A 27958-nucleotide genomic window follows, 5' to 3' on the forward strand; every position below is an offset into this window, starting at 1 on the left:
GTTCAAGTAACATTTAAACATGGTCCTGAAAGACAGACAAATCTCACAACAGGTGGGATTCTAGGCAGAGCTTATACTAGACACAAAGGCATTAGAACATGGATGAATAGCTCAGTGTTGAAACATTACCCCTCTCCTCCCTGCCCTCCGATTGAGTCTACTAAAATTTCAAGTAAAAATTTTAGAAGACTTTAATTTACTTGCTGTAAGGTACATATGTGAATTCTAGAGGGGGAGGGGCACCTGGCTGGCTCAGTTAGTTGGTTTAGCATGTGACTCTTGATCTCTGGGTTGTGAGCTCAAGTTCTACATTGGGTATAGAGATTACTTAAATAAATAAACTTAAAAAGAGTCCAGAGGGGGAAATAACTAGGAGACTTTCTCTAATGTTTGCTTTCTTTAATTTGGTTAGTTGATTAACTTTCTATCAAATTTGAGAATTTATATGCTTAGGAGGTTTAGATCACAAAGGAAAGAGTTGCAAGGATCATTACTATTCCTAAAGGAGTATTTTTTAAACATTTTATTTATTTATTTATTTGAAAGAGTGAGAGCCCAAGCAGGGGAGACTAGCAGAGGGAGAGGGAGAAACAGACTCCCTGCTGAGCAGGGAGCCCAATGCAAAGCTCAGGACCTAGAGATCATGACCTAAGCTGAAGGCAGACACTTAACTGACTAAGCCACCCACATGCCCCTGGAATATGTGTTTAATATACTCCCCAGACAGTGAACACACAGACACACACATACCTGTATATGTTGTCAAGTTTAAAATACATGAAATGTGTAATCTACTAAGCACTCTACAGGATGATTTCGGAATGGAAATATGTTTGCTATAGAAACCATAAACATCTGTTTCAGAATTTTTTATTTAAACAACCATTTATTTTCATTTTTATATGAAATTTTAATTTAATTTTATTTATTTTTAAAGATTTTATTTATTTATTTGACAGGCAGAGATCACAAGTAGACAGAGAGGCAGGCAGAGAGAGAGAGGGGGAAGCAGGCTCTCTGCTGAGCAGAGAGCCTGATGCGGGGCTCGATCCCAGGACACTGAGATCATGACCGGAGCTGAAGGCAGAGGCTTTAACCCACTGGGCCACATAGGTGCCCCTATATGAAATTTTTAAAAGATTTTATTTATTTATTTGACAGAGAGGGAGAGAGAGAGAGATCACAAGTAGGCAGAGAGGCAGGCAGAGGGGGAGGGGGAAGCAGGCGCCCCACTGAGCAGAGCGCCCGACACGGGGCTAGATCCGAAGACCCTGAGATCATGACCTGAGTCGAAGGCAGAGGCTTAACCCACTAAGCCACAAAGGCACCCCAATTTTCTTTTTTTTTAAAATTAACCTCTACACCCAATGTGGGGTTCACACTCGTGATGCCCAGATCAAGAGTGCCATGCTGTACTACTGAGCTAGCCAGGAGCCCCTGTTTCTGAATTTTTTAATCAGGTAACTGTTATAACACATCTCCTGTGTTCTGTATTTACAGAAGCCTGAACTGCTAATTCCCTTTTTTCTTTTCTTTTTTTAAGGTTTGTTTATTTATTTATTTTAGAGAGAGTGGGAGAGAGAGAACAAGTGGGAGTAGGGGGAGGGGCAGAGGGAGAGAGAGAAAATCCTTCAGCAGAATCTCTGCTGAGCGTGGAGCCTAACAAAGGGCTTGATCCCAGGACCTTGTGATCATGACCTGAGCTGAAAAGTCAGATGCTTAACCGAATGAGCCTCCCAGATGCCCAACCGAATGAGCCTCCCAGATGCCCCTGAAACTGGTAATTCTTTTTTTTTTTTTTTTTAAGATTTTATTTATTTGACAGACAGAAATCACAAGTAGGCAGAGAGGCAGGCACAGAGAGAGGGGAAGGCAGGCTCCCTGCAGAGCAGAGAGCCCGATGCGGGGCCCGATCCCAGGACCCTGGAATCATGACCTGAGCCGAAGGCAGAGGCTTTAACCCACTGAGTCACCCAGGCACCCCGAACCTGGTGATTCTTAAAATTCAGCTTCCAAAGACTGAATGTTTGTATCCGCCCCCCCCCTCAATTCCCATGTTGGCTCTCAATTTCCGGTGCAATGTTATTAGGAGGTGAGGCCTTTGGGAGGTAATTAGGTTTGGATCAGGTCCTGAGAGTAGGGCCCTCATGATGGAATTAATGCCCTTATAAAAAGAGGAGACAGAAAATTTCTCCTCCTCTGTCTCTACCTCCCTCCCCATACGACGATACAGGAAAAAAAAGGGGGCCCTTCTGGGTGAAGCTGGAAGACCCTCACCAAGAACCTGAGTGGGCTGGCACCCTGTTCTCAGACTTCCAGGCTCCAGAAATGTGAGAAATGTCTGTTGTTTAAACCATCCAGTCTATGGTGTTTTGTTACAGCAGCCCGAGCAGAGGAAGGTATCAGCAGAGAGATAAATGCAGCGACTACCTGACAGGACCTTTGAAGAAAAACCGCAGCATTAGTAGTGGTTTCTTAACTGACGTGGATTCCTAACAGGCAGTTCTGGCCCTGAACCAGCAAAAACATTTTCCCCAAGATAACGAATGGTCAAGTGCGTAAATGACTGAGCCATTTTAACATTTGTCTCTTTACTCTTCTCATCTCTCTTTTAGCTCCCCCTTCTTGGTCCTATGATTTGGACTCCCCCAATCCAGAGCTATCTTCTTACATCTTTGCTTCCATGGTTTTAATTAAACACTTTCTAGTGCTCGTTGATTCCCGAATGTCCAACTCCAGCATGGACCTCTCCTCTGAGCTCCCGACACTGATGTCAAAGCAATATGGTACACTGGTTAAGACTCAGGCTCTGCTGAATTCTGGCTCTGAGGATTATGAGCTGTGTGAACCTGAACAAGTTACTTGACCTCTTGGTGCCTCAGTTGCCCAAAAGGTATAAGCAAAATGAGAATAACAGAATTCACCTCACAAGGCTGTAAGGACTAAATGAGTTAGTATACAAGAAGCACTTTAGGGGCGCCGGGGTGGCTCACTGGGTTGAACCTCTGCCTTCAGCTCAGGTCATGATCTCAGGGTCCTGGGATCGAGCCCCACGTTGGGCTCTCTGCTTGGCAGGGAGTCTGCTTTCCCCTCTCTCTCTGCCTGCCTCTCTGCCTACTTGTGATCTGTCTATCAAATAAATTAAAAAAAAAAAAAAAAAAGAAGCACTTTAAACAGTGCAGGGCACCCAGTAGGTGCTTAATAAATGTCACCTACCTGCCATTACCTCTGTGCCCTCCTTTCACACCACTCAGTTCTTTCTTGGTAAAGCTTTGTTCTCTGAACATTCCAAGTACTCATTTATCCTGGTTGTTCCCTGTGCCTGGAGCTATTTTCTGTTCTTTGCATGTCTGGCTCATTCTTAGCTCAGAGAGACTTTCTTTCACTCATGCAGTGGCACCCCTCACTGCTTTCTCACCTCACCTTATCCATTTCCTTCACAAGACTTGCCACAATCATAAAGTTTGTTTCTTCATCTGTCACTTCGTCTTTTTTTAGAAGTAGGCTCCATGCCCAGAATGGAACACAACATGGGGCCTGAACTCACGACGACCCTGAGACCTAAACCTGAGCCAAGAGCGAGAGTGGGACACTTAACTGACAGAACCACCCAGGCGCCCCCATCTGTCTTTTTCCATGTAGTCTGTCTTCCTTATTAAATCGTAAGCTCTATGAAAGCAAAGACCTTATCTGATTTATGCATCATTGTATCATGGGACTAAATTAGTGCCTGGTATATAGTAGTTGCTCAAACATTTGCTTAATGAAAGACCAAATGAATGATCTCAAATTTTTACCTTTTAATCACTGATTCTTAGAACACAAAATAAAACAGTGGTTAAAATATACATAAATGTACCATTTTGACTCTTTCACAATGTACAGTTAAAACGCTTTCACACTGTTGTGTAACCACCACCACTGACCATCTCCAGATGAAGAAATACTTCTTCATCTTCCCCATGGAACTCTGACCCATTAAACAATAATTCCCCATCTCCCCGACTCTAGTCCCTGACAACCTTCTATGAATTTGGGCTACTTTAGGAACCTCATATAAGAAGAATCAAACAATATTTATCTTTTTGTCTGGCTTATTGGTTTTCTTTTCTTCTTCTTCTTCTTCTTTTTTTTTTTTTTAGCATTATCCACGTAGCATGTAGCAGAATCTCCTTCTTTTGAGGCCAAATGTTCTATTCTATGTATATAATGCATTTTGTGTATCTTTTCATCTTTCGATGGACATTTATTTGGATTGCTTCTACCTTTTAGCTGTTGTAAATATGCTGCTCACTGTTTCTTCTTGGCTACTCTCCCTAACTCCACTTTACAATATTCCTCATCATCCAAATAAAAGAGCTTCACGCAGACTCATTTCCCACATCATTCATTTTATGTTATAAAAAAAACTTCAGGGGTGCCTGGGTGGCTCAGCTGGTTAAGGATCTGTCTTTGGCTCAGATCGTGGTCCCTTAGTCCTGGGATCCTGGAATCGGGCCCCATGTTGGGCTCCCTGCTCAGCAGGGAGTCTGCTTCTCCCTCTGCCCCCCTTCCTGCTCATTGTCTTGCTCTCTTTCAAATAAATAAAAAGTCTTAAACAAAACTTCAATAATTTAAGAAGATAATTAGAACACCAACAGGGAAGCTCATAGACCTCTCCCTTCGCATAAGGTGGGTGGTCCATTTCATACAAGACATTATAACCTCCCTAATTTGAAGAGGAAAGCAATCAGGAACCATTCCTCGGAGACAAGATTAGTACTATATGTGCTTGGGCATGTGCCTACATAGGTACAGTTCAGCCCTGGTGGTTGCCCTTGACATAATGGTCCGACTTCATTCTCTTGCCTGTGGATATCCAATTTTCTCAGCACTATTTGTTCAAAAGGCTGTCTGTTCTCTTTCTACTGAATAGTCTTGGCACTCTTGTCAAAAATCAATTGACAAGGTGGGTCGCCTGGGTGGCTCAGTTGTTAGGCATTTGCCTTTGGCACAGGTCATGATCCCAGGGTTCTGGGATCCAGCCCCACATTGGGCTCTCTGATAAGCAGGAAGCCTGTTTCTCCCTCTCCTACTCCCCCTGCTTGTGTTTCCTCTTTCGCTGTGTCTCTTTCTGTCAAATAAGTAAATAAATAAAATCTTAAAATACTGTCAACTTTTTTCAAAGAAATGGAACAAATAATCCTAAAATTTGTGTGGAACAAGAAAAGACCTCGAACAGCAAGAGGAATGTTGAAAAAGAAAACCAAAGCTGGTGGCATCAAAATTTGAGACTTCAAGCTCTATTACAACGCTGTAATCATCAAGACAGTATGGTACTGGCAAAAAACCTGACACACAGATCAATGGAATAGAATACAGAGCCCTGAAATGGACCCTCAACTCTATGGTCAACCAATCTTCGACAAACCAGAAAAGAATGTCCAAAGGAAAAAAGACAGTCTCTTCAACAAATGGTGTTGGGAAACTGGACACAGCATTCTTCTGCCCAAGCAGAAGAATGAAACTGGACCATTTCCTTACACCACACACGAAAATAGACTCAAAAGGAATGAAAGGCCTAAGGTGAGACAGGAATCCATCAAAATCCTTGAGGAGAACACAGGCTGCAACCTCTCCGGACCTTAGCCGCAGCAACTTCTTCCTAGAAACATCGCCAAAGGCAAGGGAAGCAAGGGCAAAAATGAACTATTGGGACTTCATCAAGATAAAAAACTTTTGCACAGCAAAGGAAAAGACAACTGACAGAATGGGATAAGATATTTGCAAATGACATATCAGATAAAGGGCTATTATCCAAAATCTATAAATAACCTTTCAAGGTCAATACCCAAAGAACAAATAATCCAATGAAGAAGAGGGGAGAAGACCTGAACAGACATTTCTGCAAAGACGACATGCAGATGGCCAACAGACACATGAAAATGTGCTCAATACCACTTGGCATCACATAAATACAAATCAAAACCTCAATGAGATACCACCTGACACAAGTCAGAATGGCTAAAATTAACAAGTCAGGAAACAACAGATGTTCGTGAGGACGTGGAAAAAGGGGAACCCTCTTACACTGCTGGTGGGAATGCAAGCTGGTGCAACTACTCTGGAAGACAGCATGTAGGTTCTTCTATGAAGGCAGAGCTACCCTACGACCCAGCAATCTCACTAGTGAGTATTTACACTGAAGATACAAATGTAGTGATCCAAAGGGGCACGTGCACCCCAATGTTTATAGCAGCAATGTCCACAATAGCCAAACCATGGAAAGAGCCTAGATGACCATCAACAGATGAACGGATAAAGATGTGGTATATATATACACAATGGAATACTATGCAGCCATCAAAAGATGAAATCTTGCCTTTTGCAACTATGTGGATGGAACTAGAAGGTATTATGCTAAGCGAAATAAGTCAATCAGAGAAAGACAATTATCATATGATCTCACTGATATGAGGAATCTGAGAAACAAGACAGGATCATACAGGAAGGGAGGGAAAAATGAAACAAGAAGAAACCAGAGAGGGAGACAAACCATAAGAGACTCTTAATCTCAGGAAACAAACTAAGGGTTGCTGGAAGGGAAGGTAGTGGGAGGGATGGGGTGGCTAGATGATGGACACTGGGGAGTGTATGTGCTATGGTGAGCACTGTGAACTGTGTAACACTGATGAATCACAGACCTGTACCCCTGAAACAAATAATACATAGTATGTTATTTTATAAAAATTAAATAAATAAAATCTTTTAAAAAACATAATTAAACAAATCTTTAAAAAAAAGCATTCTGCAAGATGTCCTTTTCTTCTTTAACAGGGAATTAACTACCCGTTATTCTTATGTAAATATCTCTTGTTAAAAATTCTTCCCAGGGTGCCTGGATGGCTCAGTTAACATCTGATTCTTGATTTTGGAAAAAAAAATTTTCCTTCTGGGACACTTGGGGGCTCAGTCCATTAAGTGCCTGACTCTTGATTTCAGCTCAGATCAGGATGGTCCTGAGACTGAGTCCTTGAGCTGAGCTCTGAGATTGGCAAGTAGTGAGCTTCTCTCCTTCTTCCTCTGCCCCTCCCCCAGCTCATGTACAGGTGCTCTAAAATAAATAGATAAAATCTTTAAAGAAAATGGTTATGATGATAAATTTTAGGGCAACCCTCTCAGGTCTTCTCCCTCTTCAGGAGTTTTGTACCATCGCTTTACTAACACTCCATAAACTTTGCTTTGCTTCCCACCAAAAAAAAAAAAAAAAGAAAAAAGAAAAAAGAAAAAAAAAGATGATGAATTCTATATTATGTATTTTTTTTTACCGTAATTAAAAAAAAAATCTTCCTCAGTGCCCTCAAACTTCTAGGTACTGTGTCATAAATGTGCTTTAGTATATTTCTGGGATCCAAAATGAAATATGATTCCTAAAATATGGTTCCTAAAATGTCCAGCTTGGGGATTCTTTCCCTCTGCCCCTCCCCCTGCTCATGGATGACAAGCGCTCTCTCTCAAATAAATAAATCTTGAAATCAATAAATAACAAAGAAGCACATCTGTTACTCTGTCACAAAGTTGCCCTAATACTTTGGCAATTGGGGAGTCTGGGTGGCTCAGCCGGTTAAAGGACTGCCTTTGGCTCAGGTCATGATCCCAGGGTCCCAGGAATGAGTCCTACATCAGGCTCCCTGCTCAGTGGGGAGTCTGCTTCTCCCTCTGACCTCCTCCCCTCTCATACTCTCTCTCACTCTCAAATAAATAAAATCTTTAAAAAAGAAATACTTTGGCAACTGCATTTCAATATAATTGGTTTCCTTTATAATCCTACGTATTTGCTTTTATGGTTTCAAAAGTATTCTGAGATGGGGTCAGTAGGATTCACTAGACTGCCAAAGGAATTCATGACTTAAACAAATAGAGTCCCTCCCTACCCCTAAAAGTAGAGCTCATGCAGAGAGGGCATTCAGGTAACCGGTATGTGTTAGGTCTGATGACCTTTAAAGTCTCCTCTAATCCTGGATTAGAAAAGCAAGCATAGTTTCAATCTGTGCTTTCATAGCAGCACAGAATGTCTCTTAATGGTCTCCTTAACCGACTCACTTGATTCAGGGATTCTCTCCCTCCCTCTGCAAATCGTTCCAACAGACGTGGTGGCACACTGCGTACTTGTAGCTAATGGGCAACACCTGAGTGTCCACTCCACCAGCTACCCTGGAGCCTCTCCAAGTCAGGTGTATACATGCCCTACAACTAGGCTATCTGTACTGTTAATAAAAACTACATATAATTAATAAAAAGTGAAACATGCATATAAAAACAAAATTATTGTTTCTGAGAAAATTACTTCTGAGAGACTCAAAATTAAGTTACCGGAAATAAAAAAAACAAACACCTGCTACTAACGTAAAGTGTGGCAGAACAAGCACAAGAGATTAAGGAAAAATGTAAACAATAGAAAGATTCTATTTTCGGAATGCTTTACGAGTATCTTTAAGTTCTTTCTCCACTTAAAAGAAATTGCAACCAGAAACCTCAGCCTACATACATTATATATGTGCTCTATATAAAACGTTACACAACTCCCATCAGCAGACTTTTACGAAAACAAATAAAACCCAAAACTCTTAGTCCCACACCAAAAGATCGGGCAGTGAATGTGTTTTTAAATATTTTAAGGTAAATAAAAAAAAAAAAATGAAATCTTACAGTTTGCAACGATGTGGATGGAACTAGAAGGTATTATGCTGAGTAAAATAAGTCAATTAGAGAAAGACAATTATCATATGATCTCACTCATATGTGGAATTTAAGAAACAAAATAGAAACACAGGGGAAGAGAGAGAAAGAAAAAAAAACAAGATGAAATCAAACAGGGAGAAAAACCTTAAGAGAGACTTAATCATAGGAAATAAACTGAGGGTTCCTGGAGGGGAGTGGGGGGATGGAAGAATGGGGTAACTGGACATTAAGGAGGGCATGTGATGTAATGAGCACGGGGTGTTATGTAAGACTAATGAATCACTGATCTCTACCTCTGAAACCAGTTAATACATTATATGTTAATTAATTGAATTTAAATAAATAAATATTTCAAGGTAAAATAAAATATTAAACCATGTATCCTCTTCTGTGATTCTATGCTAGAGCTGGGTTTTTCAGTTATTTTTTTTTTAAGATTTTATTTATTTATTTGAGAGAGAGGGAGAGTGAGAGAGGGCATGAGAAGGGAGAAGGTCAGAGGGAAAAGCAGACTCCCTGTGGAGCTGGGAGCCCGATGCAGGACTCCATCCTGGGAATCCAGGATCATGACCCGAGCCAAAAGCAGTTGCTTGAACAACTGAGCCACCCAGGTGCCCTCAATTATCATTTTAGTCCTGGTCTGACAACACCGAGTAAGAAAATTTCTATTATGCTAATGTCAGAATCAGGCAAACATGTACTAAACATAAGGTGAAACCCTTAAAACGTTGAGAAACAGGTTTTGTCTCAAGTAGTATTTAGTCTTGAAAGAAGAAATCAGAATTCATGGGGCGCCTGGGTGGCTCAGTGGGTTAAGCCTCTGCCTTTGGCTTGGGTCACAGTCTCAGGGTCCTGGGATCTAGTCCCGGATCGGGCTCTCTGCTCAGCAAGGAGCCTGCTTCTCTCTCTCTGCCCACTTGTGATCTCTCTGTCAAATAAATAAATAAAAACCTTAAAAAAAAAGAAATCAAAATTCACTAACAAAGTATTCAATACATTTGAGAACAATTCATTCGAGTTCTATTTTCTTCTACATTGCTTTGTTTGTACTTAAGATTTCCACTCATTAAGGTATATGATACTGTGGTAAAGAAGAGCAGTATTTTACTATTTTGGTTCAAAAATCTTCCCTGTCTTGTATAACAAAACTTATTTCAGTGCTTCTGAAACTCTTTACCCGAAATATCAAGAGAGGAGTAAAATCATTGTCCCCTAGCCAGGGAGATCAGACGATGTGGCCCAAAGGCTACGAGTTAAAAGTTTAAGACTCATGTACCCATCTTTCTTCCTCCTCTTTTTCTTCTTCTTCTTCTTTTTAAGTAATCTCTCTGCCTAACAAGGGGCTGGAACTCATAATTTGGAGATCAAGAGTCACATGCTCTACTGACTGAGCCAGATAGGCGGCCTGCATCTTTCAATGTGTAAATCTGGCATTATATTCTATGATTTATCTACATTTCTCAATATTAAAAAGCCTTTTATTTTTCTTTAAATCATTGAATACAAACTTGATGGGCCCCATATATTCTGTGGCTTCGAAGACCTCTCTGTATACCACAGTGCACTCTTCTAAGAGAAGCTTAGGCTCACTCAATGCAATACGATTTCCACTTCAATTTTAACTTGTGTTGAATAAAAAGAGAAGTTCAACTTCAATTTCTGGAGAAGTGTTGTAAGGTATTAGGCAATCCCATACATGAATCAATAAGGGCAGAGGGAAATCTAACAAATAGCCAAGGAAAGGAGGCAAGAGGCAAGGGGAGAAAAGTTAAATCTTGTACTAAGCCAGCTGTGTACTCCTACTTGAGTCACATTCAGTATCCATCAAATTCTAAGATCAGCTGAGACTGCCACTCTTCCTTACAGGTGGGGCTAGGTCTCATTCACTGTTGTTGCTCTAGCACTCAACCCACTGCCTGGTGCGTGGGAGGCATTCTATGAATTTTAAGGATAATATTAGCGGCTAAGTTCTTATTGCCAGGCACGTGACATATTTTAACTCATTTAATCATCACAACATCCTTATGCGAAACCCCTTAACATCCCATTTTACACAAGACGAAACCAAGGCCCAAAGATTTTAAATAATTTGCCCAAAGACACACGGCCGAAAAACAGCAGAGCTGGGATTCGAACCCAATCCATGTCATTCCACAGTCTGAGCTCTCAATCACTAAGCTCTTGCAAATGCTTGCTCAATGAATGAATGAGTAAAATAAATGATTTGTAAATGCAAATAAAAGCAAATATTTTAAGCCAGAAAACTTCATCTCCTTACAGTGCAGTTTGTTGCTTCGGCTATTGAGGGGTTCTGGTCCATTCACATCTTTGTTCTTTTCATTATCCTCAATGGGTCGAAAATGAGCCAAAGTTCTCATGAATCCGCGGAAGTTTACCTGGTCCTCTCTGATTGGGAAACAGAATTAAAAGAACACCATCTCAATCAGAGTGATTCTTTCTTATGAATCTAATATGCTGACAACAGTTTTAGCTAGAGTGGCCGAAAGTCCATTTAACAAGGTCTTTTCCCATATGCACAATTCTTTAGGGCTCATAAGATATATTTTATTAAGTGTCACCTCAACCTTGTGAGGTGGGTATTATTTTTCCCATGTTATAAATGATTAACCAGACTTAGGTAACAACTCAGCAGTCACCTACTCAAGTTCCTTATAGCTCTTTTCCCAAAAAGGATTTCAAGCAGCACCAAGGGCTACATTATCAGGCAAGCCAGAACCTGAACTCACTGCTTCAGACTCTAAATCAAGCAGTAAGTTAGCTATGCCAACCCAATGACTCCCCAGCCACTTCTCATGCTTCCCGTGCAGTCACATCCACCTAGTGATATTTTAAGGTTAAAGTATACTATGGAAATGCAGCATCTAAAATAAAAATTTTGCTATAAAAGCAATAAATACATTTTTAGAATATGAGGGGAAGAAAGTAGAAAAATACCATTCCTGTAGCAATTACAATTATTACTATCTTTTCTTCTATTCATTTTTCTATGCCTTTTTGGTAATTGTGAACATACTGCATATACAATTTCCTATTGTGCTTTCTTAGACTTTTAAGCACGTCTTCAACCAATATAAACACTTTGAAAGATTTCAAATGTCTGCAAAATCATTGTGTTAATTATGATTTTATTATCCCCTCATAGATGGATAGATTACTCATGATCATAATGTTGCAAAGACTCTTGTATAAAGCTTTTCTGGTACTTGAGACTAGAGAAAAATCTTTCTATCGTGCCACAGGCAAATCAGTAACCCTGAGAGAAATCATTCTAAAACTTCAGTGAACAATGTACTTCAAAGAAGAATATCCAACGTGACAAAGTTATTTATCTGTGGCAGTCTTGGAAAGAACAGGTTGCGTGGTTCCTGTGACTACCTAAAAGTAAATCCCAGTCTTTTTTTTTGCCCCACCGAATCGCTGTGGTATGTCATGTCTCTTAAGTGCCAGGCAGACACAGAGATCAGTCTTTCTGAGGGTGGATTTCAAAAGCTAGCTCATGAGCCCACTGTACTCAAAAGAATTACTGTTAGTTTTTGAAGCCAGGTAGACTGCAAATGGAGCAGTAGATCTGGGGAATCAAGATGTGGAATAAGATTTGAAGCAAATGCCAGAACAACAGATTAATGAGTATAAATATTATTGCCATAGGTCTCTGAGTAAAAGGGTATACTGAATACCAATGCTGCACTTTCCAATCTCATTAAAAAAAAAAAATTCCACTTGCATAAGACTAGGGAGAGAAGAAACAAAAAACCCAGAAACTGGGTATCTGTATCTTATTAGAGTGATTAGCAGAAGGGCCTCTTGCCGAGAGTTTAGTAGTGTGGCCTGGCACAGGCCTTGGCTTCCTCATGCACACCCGCCTAGCGTCCTGAGCAGAACATTACACAGGACGGCAGGTGATACTGTCACAGAAAACCGCTTCCCACAAACTGCTTTTCCTAATAACCAATGCTTACTACAGAACTCTGAAAAAAATGTTGGCAAAATGACTCCACTGGGTTTACTTTTCATTACAAGAGGTTTGGATACAAAGCATAGTTGTGGAGGTTCCAATACTGGACAGGATCAATGCTCTATATGGGCTAAGGAGGAAGTAGGAAAAAAATAAAAATAAAAACACCCAAGATTTCAGCACAAAAACTACCAGAAACCAACAGGGCAGTTCATGGAGAAAAAAAGGAAAAAATGAAGAATGGCAGGAGATTCCTCCTGGTCAACATGAATCTGAAGAGAGCAAGTTTCATTTCATTCGATTCCTGTCTTCACATAAATTAGCGCTAGGCTTCCCCTCGCCCCCCGCCCCAGCCCAATCACTCAGCTTTACTGAATGCCCAAATTCTCAACTGCAGATTCTTCTGCTTTCAGTGCAGAGTTCTAAAATTTCCTCTCCATTTTATCTGATAATATCCTCGCTGACACTGAGTCTCATTATTAAGAAATTGGCAACCACTGAACTTTTTAAAGTCCTTTGGGTCATACAGATAAGTCACAAGGAACCAGGAAGAAACTGTTAAAGAGATTACTTAAAATAACATAATAAGCTTTATTCAGAAAAAGGTACCTAATCAAATCTATAAATATTTACTCGGGACTTGGAAGTCTAGTGTATTGGGTAGTGAAGCATATCAAAAGCCTAGACAAACCCAAATCTGTTTGACAAACTGTGTGTGGTGGAGGGGACTGTACCCTTAGCCAATGTTCTAAAAGAAAAATAAAGGCTGTGGAAATGTTCCACATTAAAGGAGGCCGAAGAGCCATGACAACTGACCCAGAATGGATCGTGTACTGGACAGGGGGGAATGTACTATCAGGAAGATTAAAATAGGAATGTGATTGATATATTAGAATAAAATAGACAATGGGAGAAACCGGTGAGGGTGGTCAAAGGGTACAAACTTCTAGTTATGAGTAAGTTCTGGGGACATCACGTACAACATGGTGACTACAGGTAACAATACCTCTAGTGCTGTCTATTTCAAAGTTGCTAAGAGAGTGGATTGTAAAAGTTCTCATCATACAAAAACAGTAACTGTGTAAGGTGATAAATGCATTAACCTTATTGTGATAATCATTTCACAATATATACATATATAAAAACACTGTGCTATATACCTTAAACTTACACAATATGACATTTCTCAATAAAGCTGGAAAAAAGAACAAAATACATAATATTTTATATTAGTATTACAGCAGCTGATCGGTGCTATAGGTATAAATTACACACAAGATTTCAAAGACTTAATATTAAAATGAATGTAATATATTAAATATGTTGACTATATATTAAATTATTTAAATACATCAGATAATAAAATATATATTGACATAATTAACTTGCTTATTTTTTGCTTTTTTTAATGTGGGTACTAGAAAATTTATAATCACATATGTGACTTGATTATATTTTCACTGGCTGGAACACAGGGAGACAGAGAGCATATGCCAATGAGATAAAAGGTTAACGATGTAACCAGATGCATCTGGGTGAAAGACATACAGGAGTTCTTTGTATTTTCAATTTTAGCAACTCTTCTCTAAATATGAAATTATAAACAGATTAAAGACAATTTTGAAAATAGGCTCATATACCTATCAGAAGAGATAGTCTAGAACAACCAAGTTAAGGATGTCCAATATAGTCAGGAGGATCGTGATCTAAAAGGGCCCAGCCAATAACATTATTCCAGATTTGCCTCAGCAAGGAAGCCAACAACTGCAGGGACTCACCCCTCTGGAAAGAAGGCATTGATGATCCGGTCCCCCAATGGATTGATGGCAAGTTCCGGAATTCGCTGGAAATCTTCCCGGCTGCCAAGAGAATCACCTTGAGTTAGAGACTATTGGCCCTTAGCAGGAATTCATTCAGTCATGCAAGGGTACAACCTAGCAAGAATATTACCTCGTGGAATTTACTTCTGTGGCAAATTATACCAAATAAGTGCAAAGAATAGCACTTTAGTACCTGCCAAGTGTTTCCTGCACCAACTCAGGAGTGGAAGAAGCCAGATTCGACTATGCCACATTCCAGTGAATTCAGCACACAAGTTACGTCAATAAAACAACTAACAAGCAAATACTGAGCTGTCCCTGTAAATCATTCTTTGAACATTACCATTTTGTACTTAGTTACTAAGTTTGGAGTGAACAGCAGCACCAACTATCAACACCACAGAGCTTGTGTATAGTAGCAAAAATCCTGGACCCTTGCTAGGATCTACAACATCTATGAAATGCAAGGAATTCTTAGGCAGTGTCCAAGGAAAGAATTAAGTGTGACAACTAAGTGATTTCCATTACTTCCTTGCTCTGATTCTGGCCTTTTCTCCATTGTCTTCTACAGACCCAGACCACAGAAATATTTAAACCTTGATCCTGAAAGAGCAGTCATCCTCTCACAACTTGGAAGTTATGCTGAGATGAATATTATTAGCTGCCATTCGCTGTATACATACCACGTGCTGCTGTGTTTATACTAATTATCTCATTTCTTTAGGCCAACATTTTATTTGTACTCTTTTCAAGTTGAGGAAACTGAGAGGCAGTGAGCTAAAGTAACTTGCCCAGTGCTATGAGCTAGTTAAGTGGCAGAACTATGATTTAAGTCTAAATTTAAACTGAAGTCAAATACATGTTCTTTTTTCTAAAACAACAACAACAACAACAACAACAACAACAAACCCACATTTCTGGGGCGCCTGGCTGGCTCAGTCAGTAGAGAGCATGACTCTTGAGTTTGAGTCCCACGTTAGGTATAGAGATTACTTAAAAATAAAATCTTGATAAATAAAATGAAATAGAATAGAATAATAACAAAAACACAGGGTGCCTGGGTGGCTCAGTCGGTAAAGCATCTGCCTTTGACTCAGGTCATGATCTCAGGGTCCCAGGACGTAGTCCCATTTCTGCTCTCTGCTCAGTGAGGAGTCTGCTTCTTGCTCTCACTCTCCCTGTGTCCCCCAACCCACTTGGTCCTCTCTCAAATAAATAAAATCATTAAAAAAAAAAATCCATAGATTTCTTGGAGTGCCTGCATGGCCAAGTTGGTTAAGCAACCAACTTCAGGTCAGTTATGATCCCAGGGTTGTAGGTTTCAGCTGTACCAGACTCTGTACTCAGCAGGGAGTCTGCTCAAGGTTCCATTCCTCCCCTTTGACCCCCTCCCCTTGCTCTCTTTCACTCTCTCAAATAAATAAATAAATAAATAAATAAAATCTTCTTAAAAAGTTGTTCACTTATTTGAGAGAGAGAGAGCACACAGCAGCAGGGGGAGGAGCTGAGGGAAAAACAGACTCCCCACTTAGCCAGGAGCTCAACCTGGGGCTCGATTCCAGGACCCTGGGATCACAACCTGAGCTGAAGGCAGACACTCAGCTGACTGAGCCACTGGGGCACCCCAATAAACACACACACACACACACACAGAGTTCTTTAGCATATCAAACACTCTGAAAGAAAGGTGCTCGCCCAAAAAATGTTCAATAAGTAATTTCTAAAAATTTCTTAGTTGATATTCAGTGCCAAGAATATAAAACTGTTTATAACATACTCCTCAAAAATATGGATGTCGGGGCGCCTGGGTGGCTCAGTGGGTTAAGCCGCTGCCTTCGGCTCAGGTCATGATCCCAGGGTCCTGGGATCGAGCCCCGCATCGGGCTCTCTGCTCAGCGGAGAGCCTGCTTCCTCCTCTCTCTCTCTCTGCCTGCCTCTCTGCCTACTTGTGATTTCTGTCTGTCAAATAAATAAATAAAATCTTAAAAAAAAAAAAAAAAATATGGATGTCATGAAGGACAGAGAAAGGCAGATTGCTCCAGATCATAGGAGACACAAGACTGAACTCAATGCATGATCTAGACTAGGAATAACATTGCCACAAAGGACATTACTGAGCTACGTAATTCCATACAGAATATGGAATTATGTAATAGTATATAACTATATCAAAATGCTAAATTTCTGGGGCGCCTGGGTGGCTCAGTGGGTTAAAGCCTCTGCCTTTGGCTCAGGTCATGATCCCGGGGTCCTGGGATCGAGCCCCACATTGGGCTCTCTGCTCTACAGGGAGCCTGCTTCCCCCTCTCTCTCTCTGCCTGCCTCTCTGCCTACTTGTGATCTCTGTCTGATAAATAAATAAAATCTTTAAAAAAAATGCTAAATTTCTTGACTTTGACACAAGAATGTCACAATTAAGTCTGTGGCAAAATATTAACAATTGGTAAATCTAGATTTCAGGTACATAGAAGTTTTTGTATTATTCTTGGAACTTTTCTATAAGTTTGAAATGAGTATTTCCAGATACAAAGTTAAAAAAAGTAAAATAAAAATAAAAATATAAAACTCAAATAAGCCCCACTCTTGCCTTCAAGATGTTTACTATCAGAAGAGATAAAACTTATTCCTCTACCCACTTTGTACTAACTGCTAATGAAATACCCCTATTTTATCCAGAAGCCTTTAATACCATGTTTCTCTTAGAACGGTTTACCATTTAGATGGTGCTAAATTAACTGAAGAAGCTCATCTCCAGCACATCTGGTGGTGACACAGGTTGAAACTGACCTAGGGGACTAAATGCAGGGCTCTGGAACAGTAACTCTGAATTCTAATCCTCCTTGATCACTTAGGGTAATAATTTTTACATCAATGAATGAACCAGAAGAAGACGCTGCTTAAGATGATAAAAGATGGGGCACCTGGGTGGCTCAGTGGGTTAAGCCGCTGCCTTCGGCTCGGGTCATGATCTCAGGGTCCTGGGATTGAGCCCCACATCGGGCTCTCTGCTCAGCAGGGAGCCTGCTTCCTCCTCTCTCTCTGCCTGCCTCTCTGCCTGCTTTGTGATCTCTCTCTGTCAAATAAATAAATAAAATCTTAAAAAAAAAGATGATAAAAGATAAAGGATGTTACAGAGGTCCTGATTATTTGATTCCACAAATATGTACTAAGTTCTTATTACATAACTTGTTCTGTAATACAAAATCCAAGTTATCACCCAAAGTGGTTCCTCTTCCTTGACAGAGGTTAAGAAACAATAACTACTCCCTTTTAAATGAAGATTAAGGCTCATTTGAATTGCATAGCCACATACCTCAGCTTAATGTCTAACAAGCTGGAGTAATTTTAGCTGAGAAACAGCACAGTTTAAATACCATGTCTAATATCAGGCAGTGAGTACACAATCCAGCCTGAACTTCAGTCTCAAAAGGGATCTAGTCTTGGAATTCCAATGTCAGTAAGACCAAAACCTGTCCTTTGACACTTTTTTTTTAAACTCTACTCTTGGAATTTAGATTGTTTATACAATACAGTTTTATAAGACCAAGAGGAATACTGTTGATAGTATCAATATTAAAATGAAAGAGTAAAAAACAATAGTTTGTAAACTGCTCAATAATACACAGTTTGTTATTTTTAGTTGTTCTATAGCAGAATGGAGATCACATGGGCAATTTTTTCTAAAACATAACTTAAATTTGTCCACTGACGCGAACCTAATAGAGAAAAATATATACTCTAAGCAGCCCACACACGGAAGATTTGTTCAAAATCTGTGTGTACTCATAAAAAAGCATGCCAATAGTATATTGTGCCTTACAGTATACCTGGGAAAATCTTCCTCAAAGATATTTTTTTCCCTCAAAGATATTTTAAGAAAAGATATTATAACTGGAAGAAGGCAAGTCTGAGCATAGAATCATATATAACAACATTCTTTTTTTTTTTTTAAAGAGTTTTATTTATTTATTTGGCAGAGAGAGATCACAAGGAGGCAAAGAGGCAGACAAAGGGAGAGGGGGAAGCAGGCTCCCTGCTGAGCAGAGAGCCTGATTGGGGAGGGGAGGGGGGAGGGGGCTTGGGTGTCCCCAGGACCCTGAGACCATGACCTGAGCCAAAGGCAGAGGCTCAACCCATTGAGCCACCCAGGCGCCCGATATAACAGCATTCTTTATGGCTAAGAAATTCCCAGTGAAGAGTGGTTTTCCAGACCCTCAGAAGGAAAAGGCTGTTTGAGAGACTTTTAGTAACCAGAAGGGCCAGCCCTCTACACTGATCTTCAGTATGCAGGTTCCCTCTCTGACTGGAAAATCAGCCTCAGTTAACTGTTTGTATTTCAAGGCCCAGGGTGGATGGTGAGATGACTTATATACATAATGAGGACATTAAAATCTGTTAAAAGGACATACTTGAGGGACATACTGAACTAAGGAAAGTGTTCCATATTTAAGTGATAAAATAGAAATAAATAACTTATTATTTAGATTCAACACTGAAATAATTTCCATTATCTGAAGCATTTAATTAATAGTTTAGTTTATTTATATTTTGTAATCTCTACACCCAACGTGGGGCTCAAACTCACGACCCCAAGATCAAAAGTCACATGCTCTTCCAACTCAGCCAGCCAGGCACCCCCTTCTAATTAATATTCTAAATTAAATCAGTAATACAATTTTGTTGTTATCTTGATAATAGAATCATGGAAGTGTCAACAGGTGCCAAATCGTGTCTCTGCCAATTGTTTTAGCATTCCAGGGCCAGACCCATTAAGCTGCAAGGCTGCATGTGACTTTTGGTTGAACATGGTGGGCACATACACACTGACCTTCTCTCATTCTCTAAAACTGCCTGAAAAGTCAGCAGAAACATACACACGGAACATATCCCTGACATAAACAACCAGGGTGGGAGGAGTGTGCAAGTAAACAAGGGATTGTGCCAAATTCTGGAAGTCAGAAAATCAATGCAAATGTAGTGACAAGTAAGTCAGAGTAGAGGTCCCAAGAGAAGGCTGCAGCGGAGCGGAGAGCCATTCCGACCTGCAGAATCTCAGCAAGGCACCATACTCAGAGGTAAATGAATGAACTCATTCAGGGTAATGAGTTAAAGGAATTTTTAAAGAATAGGCCAGCTGCCCACTGCTGCTAGTCCCCATCCTAAGAATATAAAACCATTTGTCCCTAGGAGAAAAATGGAGAAGGGTTATGGAAAGAAAGAAAGTCCTACCTGGGTAGGGCTGCAACCAAATACGAGAAGTTGGCTTTGGAGGAACATAGTCCTTTTATTTGGGGGAAGGGGGCCACAAATCTGTCCCCTTGCTCCTTGACCACATACCCTAAAGTGAAGTCTACCAACTTACTGGCCCTGCTCAGAGAACAGAGGGCTTGAAGTCAGCCTTTCCATCCAGGAAAGACCTGTGGAGAAACCAATCACAAATAAATCCATGCCAGTTTTCTACAGTACTCCATGCAGGTGTTTTCATAAATACGAATGGACAACCAAAGCTCACCAGATACTATGGAAAAATTAATAGCATAAAAGAGTAGAATCAAGATGAATAGAGATAATGATAATTCAGGGAACACTGAAAGTTCTGAAAGATTCTTTTTTTCTTTTTAAAGGTTTTATTTATTTGACAGAGAGAGCACAAGTAGGCAGAGCAGCAAGCAGAGGGAAAGGGAGAAGCAGGCTCTTCCACTGAGTAGGGAGCCCTATGTGGGGCTTGATCCCAGGACCCTAGGGTCATGAAGGACCCTGGGATCATGACCTGAGCCAAAGGCAGCCATTTAACCGACTGAGCCACCCCGGGCCCCTGAAAGATTCTAATAAGGAGCCCAAAACACATTTGATACATTTTTACATCTGTAAAGCAAAAATAAGCTACTGTGAAAGAAGAGAGGTCAGAGAACAAGAAAGGTTCTCCGAAGTTAAAAAATAAGACTATGGACTAATAAGTAAGTACCATCAAAAGAACTGAAAAACAAATGCAAGGATTTCTTTCAGAAAGCAAAGGAAAAAGTCAAACAGGAAATATGAGTGAAAAGCTGAGTCTTGATGCTGCAATAACCAGCCAAGAGATATCCCATGCATATCTGGGATGCCTGGGTGGCTTAGTTGGTTAAGTGGCTGCCTTTGGCTCAGGACATGAATCCAGAGTCCCAGGATCGAGCCCCACATTGGACTCTCCACTCAGTGGGGTGTCTGCTTACCCCCCACCCACATGGTCTCTCTGTCTCTTACTCACTGTCTCTTAAATAAAATCTTTTTAAAAATTAAAAAAAAAAAAGATCAAAAAAGAAAGGAGGGTGGGGGTAATAATAAAAGAAATAACAGAAGAAAACTTCCCAGCTAAGGGATATATTTTTAGATTAAGAATGTTCATCTAGGGGCGCCTGGGTGCTTCAGTGGGTTAAAGCCTCTGCCTTTGGCTCAGGTCATGATCCCGGGGTCCTGGGATTGAGCCCCACATTGGGCTCTCTGCTCAGCGGGGAGCCTGCTTCCCTTCCTCTCTCTCTGCCTGCCTCTCTGCCTACTTGTGATCTCTGTCAAATAAATAAATAAAATCTTAAAAAAAAAAAAAAAAAGAAGGGGCGCCTGGGTGGCTCAGTGGGTTAAGCCTCTGCCTTCGGCCCAGGTCATGATCTCAGGGTCCTGGGTTCGAGCCCCGCATCGGGCTCTCTGCTCAGCGGGGAGCCTGCTTCCCTTCCTCTCTCTCTGCCTGCCTCTCTGCCTGCTTGTGATCTCTCTCTGTCAAATAAATAAATAAAATCTTTAAAAAAAAAAAAAAAGAATGTTCATCTAATACTGAGCGATGAATAATGAAAAAAAAAAGGTATGCCTTTGTGAAGTTTCAGATCAAAAGGAGATGATTTGAAGGTTTCAGAGAAGGAAAAAAAAAAAGATTATCTACTATAAGAGTGAGAATTAGACTGGGATCACAGTTCTCTCAGGGAAACTTCATTCTGGAATGACTGATACCAGTGCGTACAAAGCAAGCGCTTGTTTGGGACACTGAAATCATCTGTCCTCTGGGTAAAGTTAAACAAGAAAGTGAACCTCAAAAGCACTCAGTGTTTAAGCAGATAAATGCCTCCCATTCAGGACCCAAGCTCCTGAAATTTACAGGTAATGTTTTTTTAAGCGATATGTAACATAGCCAACTAGCATTTCTCAGTAATAAGTACTTGCAGATGTTAGTTGCTTTGCACTATCCCCTGTAGTCAACTTAACCTGCATGATTTAATATCCAGAAATATTTTTCATCATGGTATTACTTGAGAAAAAATATTATCTGACAAATAGTCAATATTAAAATTGCTCAATAAGATATTTTTCAAGTAAACTTTTACTGAAGTATAATATATACACAGAAAAGAGCACAAATCACAAGTATTTGGCATGACAAATTGTAACCCAGTTAAGATTATAACCAGTCCCCGAATCAGGAAACAGATTATGATCTATATCCAGACACCTCCTTCCTGCTCCTTTTGTCTCTACCTGCTCCCCTCTGCAAAGGGTAATCATTATGATGACTTCTAACACCATACATTACATCAGTACAGAAGATGTTTTTCTTTTTCTTTTTTTTTTAAGATTTTATTTATTTGACAGACAGAGAGAGATCCCAAGTAGACAGACAGGCAGGCAGAGAGAGAGAGAGGTGGAAGCAGGCTCTCTGCTGAGCAGGGAGCCCGATGTGGAGCTTGATTCTAGGACCCCGGGATCATGACCTGAGCCGAAGGCAGAGGCTTTTACCCACTGTGGCACCCAGGTGCCCCCTGAAGATGTTTTTCTTAAAGATATATTTATTTGAGAGAGAGTGAGAGAACACGTGAGCCAGCAGTAGAGGAGCAGGGGGAGAGGGGACAGAGGGAGAAGCAGACTCCCTCCCCCTATGTAAGTCTCAATCCCAAGGAACCTGGGATCACCAAAGGCAGACACTTAACTGAGACACCCAGATGCCCCAGTACAGAAGATACTTAAACAAAAGAAATCATCTTTGTATTCAGATGCTGATAAGATTCTCATCTTGACCAGACCTAAAAAGGACCACTGCAAGACCCTTTACAAGATAGATGCCCAGGGCACCTAGGTGGCTCAGTTGGTTAATCATCTGCCTTCGGCTTGGGATTTGATCCCAGGGTCCTGGTATCCAGTCCCACATGGGGCTCCCTGCTCACTGGGGAGTCTGCTTCTCCCCCTCCCTCTGTGTGCTCTCTTTCTCTCTCAAATAAATAAACCTTAAACAAACAAACAAACAAAGACAGATGCTCATTTCAGGAAGATCATTTTCAACAGCAGTGGTAGAAACATTTTACCCAAATAACAGCATCTGAAGAAAATAAGATTTGTGAGGTTACAGTACATTTTTATGTTCATGAAATACCAACCTGGGAGAGGACCCATATAAAAAGAAAGTCTATAGGAGAACTGCAAATAATTTCACAAATGCTGTTTACAGTATTCCCCTCTTGAAGAGGCCCAATTCATTTGAGCATATTAAAGATGCCAGGAAATGCCATAAAAAAGAAGTCTGTTAAACCTTGCCCACAAAGCTTTGCATAAAGCTTAAGCGGTAATTTTTTTTCTTCTTTTTTTTAAATTTTTTTAAAATCTTTTTTTTTTTAAAAGATTTTATTTATTTATTTGACAGAGACAGAGATCACAAGTAGTCAGAGAAGCAGGCAGAGAGAGATGGGTAAGCAGGCTCCTTGCTGAGCAGAGAGCCCGATGTGGGGCTCGATCCCAGGACCCTGAGATCATGACCTGAGCTGAAGGCAGAGGCTTTAACCCACTGAGCCACCCAGGTGCCCCTTTTTTCTTCTTTTTATAAACACCTATTGGTAGACCAAAAAACTAGTGTCCTATTAAACATACTTTGGGGCAAATCTCTGAAAGCACTTTGGAGCAGCTCCATTTCTAGCCAAAGCCTTCCATAGTTTCTGCTGTATGTTCCTTCCGGGACTGACACTACAAAGCAATACAAATACAGAGGAGGGTACCTGGTAGCCTCTTGCTCTGCAGATCTGGCTTCAGGCCCAGACATGGGGCATCATAGAAGGGTAAAGTGAAGAAAATGTAAAAAGGAAATGATTTCTGCTAAAAGCCTTCTTAAGAAATTGGGTCCTGTTCCAGTCAACAAAAGATTGGTCACTCGCATTTGGCTAAGCACCCTAATGGGTTCTGGAAAGGTCACAACAGGACTTGAGCTGGGTTTGGCAGTAAAGGCTAGAAGGAGCTATATCATACTGTACTATAGAAGATTTTAGAGTCCAGCAGTTTTCTAAGGCTGGAGGGAGTAGGAGAGAAGACACTGTTGGCTAAGGAAGAGGGTAAGACAATCTAACAGACGGCCAGAGGCAGAGATGGCTGCTGTCAGGAAGCAAAACCAGACCTGAAATCCCGATAGTGGGTGATCCAACAAAATGATTTACATATAATATGCTCATTGTTTACTGTGTAGTACAATGGGGTAATTTCTTCTTGTTCTCAAGGTGGCCTGGGGCTTCCCTTGTGTTTGAATCCACACCACTTGGAGATCAAAGCACACATTTAGGACCTAGTGCTTTGTAAAGCTGAGTATGAAATATCAGTTAGATCCAGGTAGCTATGAAATAAAAAATTATCTCATCACTTTCCACCACCTCTTCCCCAAGAATGTGTAGAAACAAGTGCTAAGAACGGTGCCTAGCACATCACAGATAGTCAATAAATACCTATCAAATGAGTCAATTAGCCCACTGGCCTTCCATTAAGTATGAAACAGGGTTTTAGGTACTGAGCAAATCTTAGCTACATTTTAATCAACAGGTAAATACCACCTGACACCTACAAAGTTTTCATCCTTTCTAAGAGACAGCTCCTTTTTTAAGTCTTTCCACTGTTTTTCAGCAAATAATGAAAGTGATACCCACACACACACAATTTACATAGCACTGTTTCCACAAAGAAAAGGACTCAAAATGAATGTGAATTCTGTGTCTTTTTTTTTATTTAAAAAAAAAATTTTTTTTTTTTAAGATTTTATTTATTTGACAGACAGAGATCACAAAGAGGCAGAGAGGCAGGCAGAGAGAGAGGGGGAAGCAGGGTCCCTGCTGAGCAGAGAGCCCAATGTGGGGCTCTATCCCAGGACCCTGGGATCATGACCTGAGCTGAAGGCAGAGGCTTAACCCACTGAGCCACCCAGGTGCCCCGTGAATTCTGTATCTTTACTCAGTGATTAAATCTGAATTTATGAGGAAGATGTAACCCCGAACTCAAATAAATTATTCAAGTATTAGAGCTGAAAATAAAAAAAAAAGATTTCTGGGCACCTGGCTCATGCAGGCTAGAGAGCAAGTGACTCTTGACGTCAGGGTTGTGAGTTTGAGCCCCACAATGGGTATAAAGATTAGTTAAAAATAAAACCTTAAAAAATAAGATTTCTAGTACGATTTATTTTTTTCTTTTCTTTTAAAAAAGATTTTATTTATTTGTGAGAGAAAGCAGGTGCAAGTGGAGGGAGAAGCGGAGGGGGAGGGACAAGCAGACTCCAAGCTGAGCCAGGAGCCAGAGGCAGGGCTTGATCTCATGACCTGAGCCAAAATTAAGAGTCGGTTGTTAAACCTAATGAGTCACCCTATACCCCTGATTTATTTTTTTTTATTTTTTTTTTTTAAGATTTTATTTATTTATTTGAGAGAGAGACAGTGAGAGAGAGCATGAGCGAGGAGAAAGTCAGAGGGAGAAGCAGACTCCCCATGGAGCTGGGAGCCCGATGTGGGACTCGATCCCGGGACTCCGGGATCATGACCTGAGCCGAAGGCAGTCGTCCAACCAACTGAGCCACCCAGGCGTCCCTGATTTATTTTTTCAAGTGCAAATCTACAGAGTCTCTTCAACAAATGGCACTGGGACAGATAGATATCCAAGTGCAAAAAAAAATAAAATTTGACTTTAACTGCATACTGTATACATATACAAAACATATATATATATAATATATATACACGTACATGTATCCATGTACGTGTATACATATATATGGTACATTTAGAGTATGCATATTAAAGTACATATATAAAATTTGACTTTAATCTAACACCATATATATAGTACATGTATACACACACAAAATAACTCAAAATGAGTCAAAGACCTAAATAGAAGAGCTAAAACTATACAATTCTTAGGAGAAAACATTGGGGGTAAGTCTTCATGACCTTGGATTTGGCAATGGTTTCTTAGATATGACACCAAAAGCATATAGCCCAAAAAAGAAATTAGATAAATTAGGCTTCATCAAAATTAAAAACTTTTGTGCTTCAAAGAAAACCACAAAGAGAGTGAAAAGACTATCGACAGGAGAAAACATTTGCAAATCGTGTATTTCATTAGGATCTAATATCTAGAATATAGGAAGAACTCTTACAGCTCAACAAAAAGACAAACCAATTAGAAAATAGGCAAAGGACTCAAACAGGCATTTCTCTGAAGAAGATATACAAATGATCAAGCATGAAAAGATGCTCAGGATCAAGAGCCAGCAGGGAACTGCAAATCAAAACCACAATGATATTATCATTCACACCCATCCGCATAGCTAGTATCAAAAGATAGACAGTCAGTGTTGGTGAGAATGTGGAGAAGTCTGAACCCTCAATATACCGCAGGTAGGAATGTAAAACAGTGCAGCCCCTGTGGAAAACAATTCGGTGTTCTTCAATAAATTAAGCATAAAATTACCATAGGACACACAATACTACTCCTAAGTAAAAGTTTAACGAGAATTAAAACATATGTCCACACAAAAATGTTCCAAGTGCCCATCAACTTATCAGCAGATAAATAAAACATGGTATATGCATATAATGGAATATTATTCAGCCATAAAAAGGAATGAGGTACGGGTATATGCTATATTGTTGAAGAACCTTGAAAACACTATGTTAAATGAAAGAAGCCAGTCACAGAAGGCCACCTACTATATGATTCCATTTATATGAAATGCCCAGAGAGAGGAAAAAGTAGATTAGTGGTTGTCCCTGCCCCTAAAATAGTGAATGACTGCTTACTGGGTACAAGGTTTCCATCCGGGGACATGAAGATGTTCTGTAACTAGATAGCAGTGATGGTTATACAACATTGTGAATGCACTTTATGTCAATGAACTGTACACTTTAAAATGGTAAATTTTATATTATATGTATTTGTCTCAATATAAAAAAGAAGAGAAAGCACCCATTGTGGTCTTTGCACATGGTAGGTATTACAGTTGTTGATGTTAATGACTACATAGCATGGTTTGAGTCCATCTCAGCTTCTAGTGACAGCAGATTTTGCCCTGCACAAACATGGCCCTATGGATTTACCAGCATTCTCTAGCTACTCTGCCTGAGGATCATGCACAAAGGCTTAGCAACTATACTCCTTCCCCCTTTAGACCATATCCCACTACTGTGCTAGAAGCCTTCAAAGAATTCCTAGATCACTTCTTGCTTCCTGCCAGCCACTAGAAAAGTTGACAGCTTCATTCTCTATTGCTTAGTTAAAGCTGAGCTTGCCACTGCGAGTTAGGGTGGGAGGTGATGGTAAGGAGATATTTCACTGGACAATGATAAGACAATTACAAATTCGAAGTGTACAAAATCCCATTATTCTGAAATCATATAATTAACTCTAGAGCAGAGTTTCTCAACGTTGGCATATTGGATATTTAGGGAAGAATAACTCTTTGTTGTGGGGGTGCCTATCCTGTCTATTATAGCACATTTAGCCACATTCCTGGCCACCACACACCAGACATCAACGTTACGCCCCAATCCTGAGAATTGAAAACATCTCCAGATATTTTGTTGCCTAGGAGCAAAAGAGGCCTCAATTGAGAACAACTGCTCTAGACTAAAACACCGAACATCTTATCTAACATTAACATATACAAAGTGGTGTACCTTAGGGTTATGGGGCTGGTTGGGAAATGAGAGGAGAGGGCAAAACAATCTAGACCACCTTGGACTGCCCTGGATTGACTTCTTGAAGGCTAACATGTCTGGGAAAGGGCCACAGGAAAACTCAAGCAGAGAAAGCTGAAAAATCTTAAAAGGACGTTCCTAGGACCAGAACAATGGCCACCCATACTAAGAGGAGTTAAGAGTAAGGCACAAAGCACCTGGTGATGAATGTAATGCCATTCTTCTGCTTATTTAACTCCCTGGTGAATGCATGATGCTCAAAGACAGTGAAGAACTGGTCCCTGCCCTTTGCACTCTAGATGCCTATCACCTGTGCCCTGGGGATAAAGGCGCCTGTTCAGATACTGCCCAAAAATAAAGACGGCAACTGCCTACCTGAGAGTCCCGTTTTCTCCTTTGTCCAGGCTGGTGAATCGGCTGTAAAGGCGGGTGATCTGACTGTGGGAAACTGAAGAACACAAAATTAGTCCCAGTTGGCGAAG

General features: G+C 40.4%; 1 protein-coding gene across 1 annotated transcript in view; it reads right to left on the bottom strand.

Annotated features, from left to right (window-relative positions):
* CHP1 (calcineurin like EF-hand protein 1) overlaps positions 1-27958 on the bottom strand; it is a 43542-nt gene that overhangs the window by 6711 nt on the left and 8873 nt on the right. The window contains exons 2-4 of the mRNA XM_032856800.1: positions 27852-27924; positions 14476-14556; positions 11000-11127 (exon numbers count right to left, since the gene is read on the bottom strand). Coding sequence (XP_032712691.1) covers positions 11000-11127; positions 14476-14556; positions 27852-27924 — 282 coding nt within the window. The remainder of the gene's footprint in view (positions 1-10999; positions 11128-14475; positions 14557-27851; positions 27925-27958) is intronic.

Source organism: Lontra canadensis, unplaced genomic scaffold (assembly GCF_010015895.1).
Source record: "Lontra canadensis isolate GAN:19392208 unplaced genomic scaffold, GSC_riverotter_1.0 scaffold12, whole genome shotgun sequence".
Classification (NCBI taxonomy): domain Eukaryota; kingdom Metazoa; phylum Chordata; class Mammalia; order Carnivora; family Mustelidae; genus Lontra; species Lontra canadensis.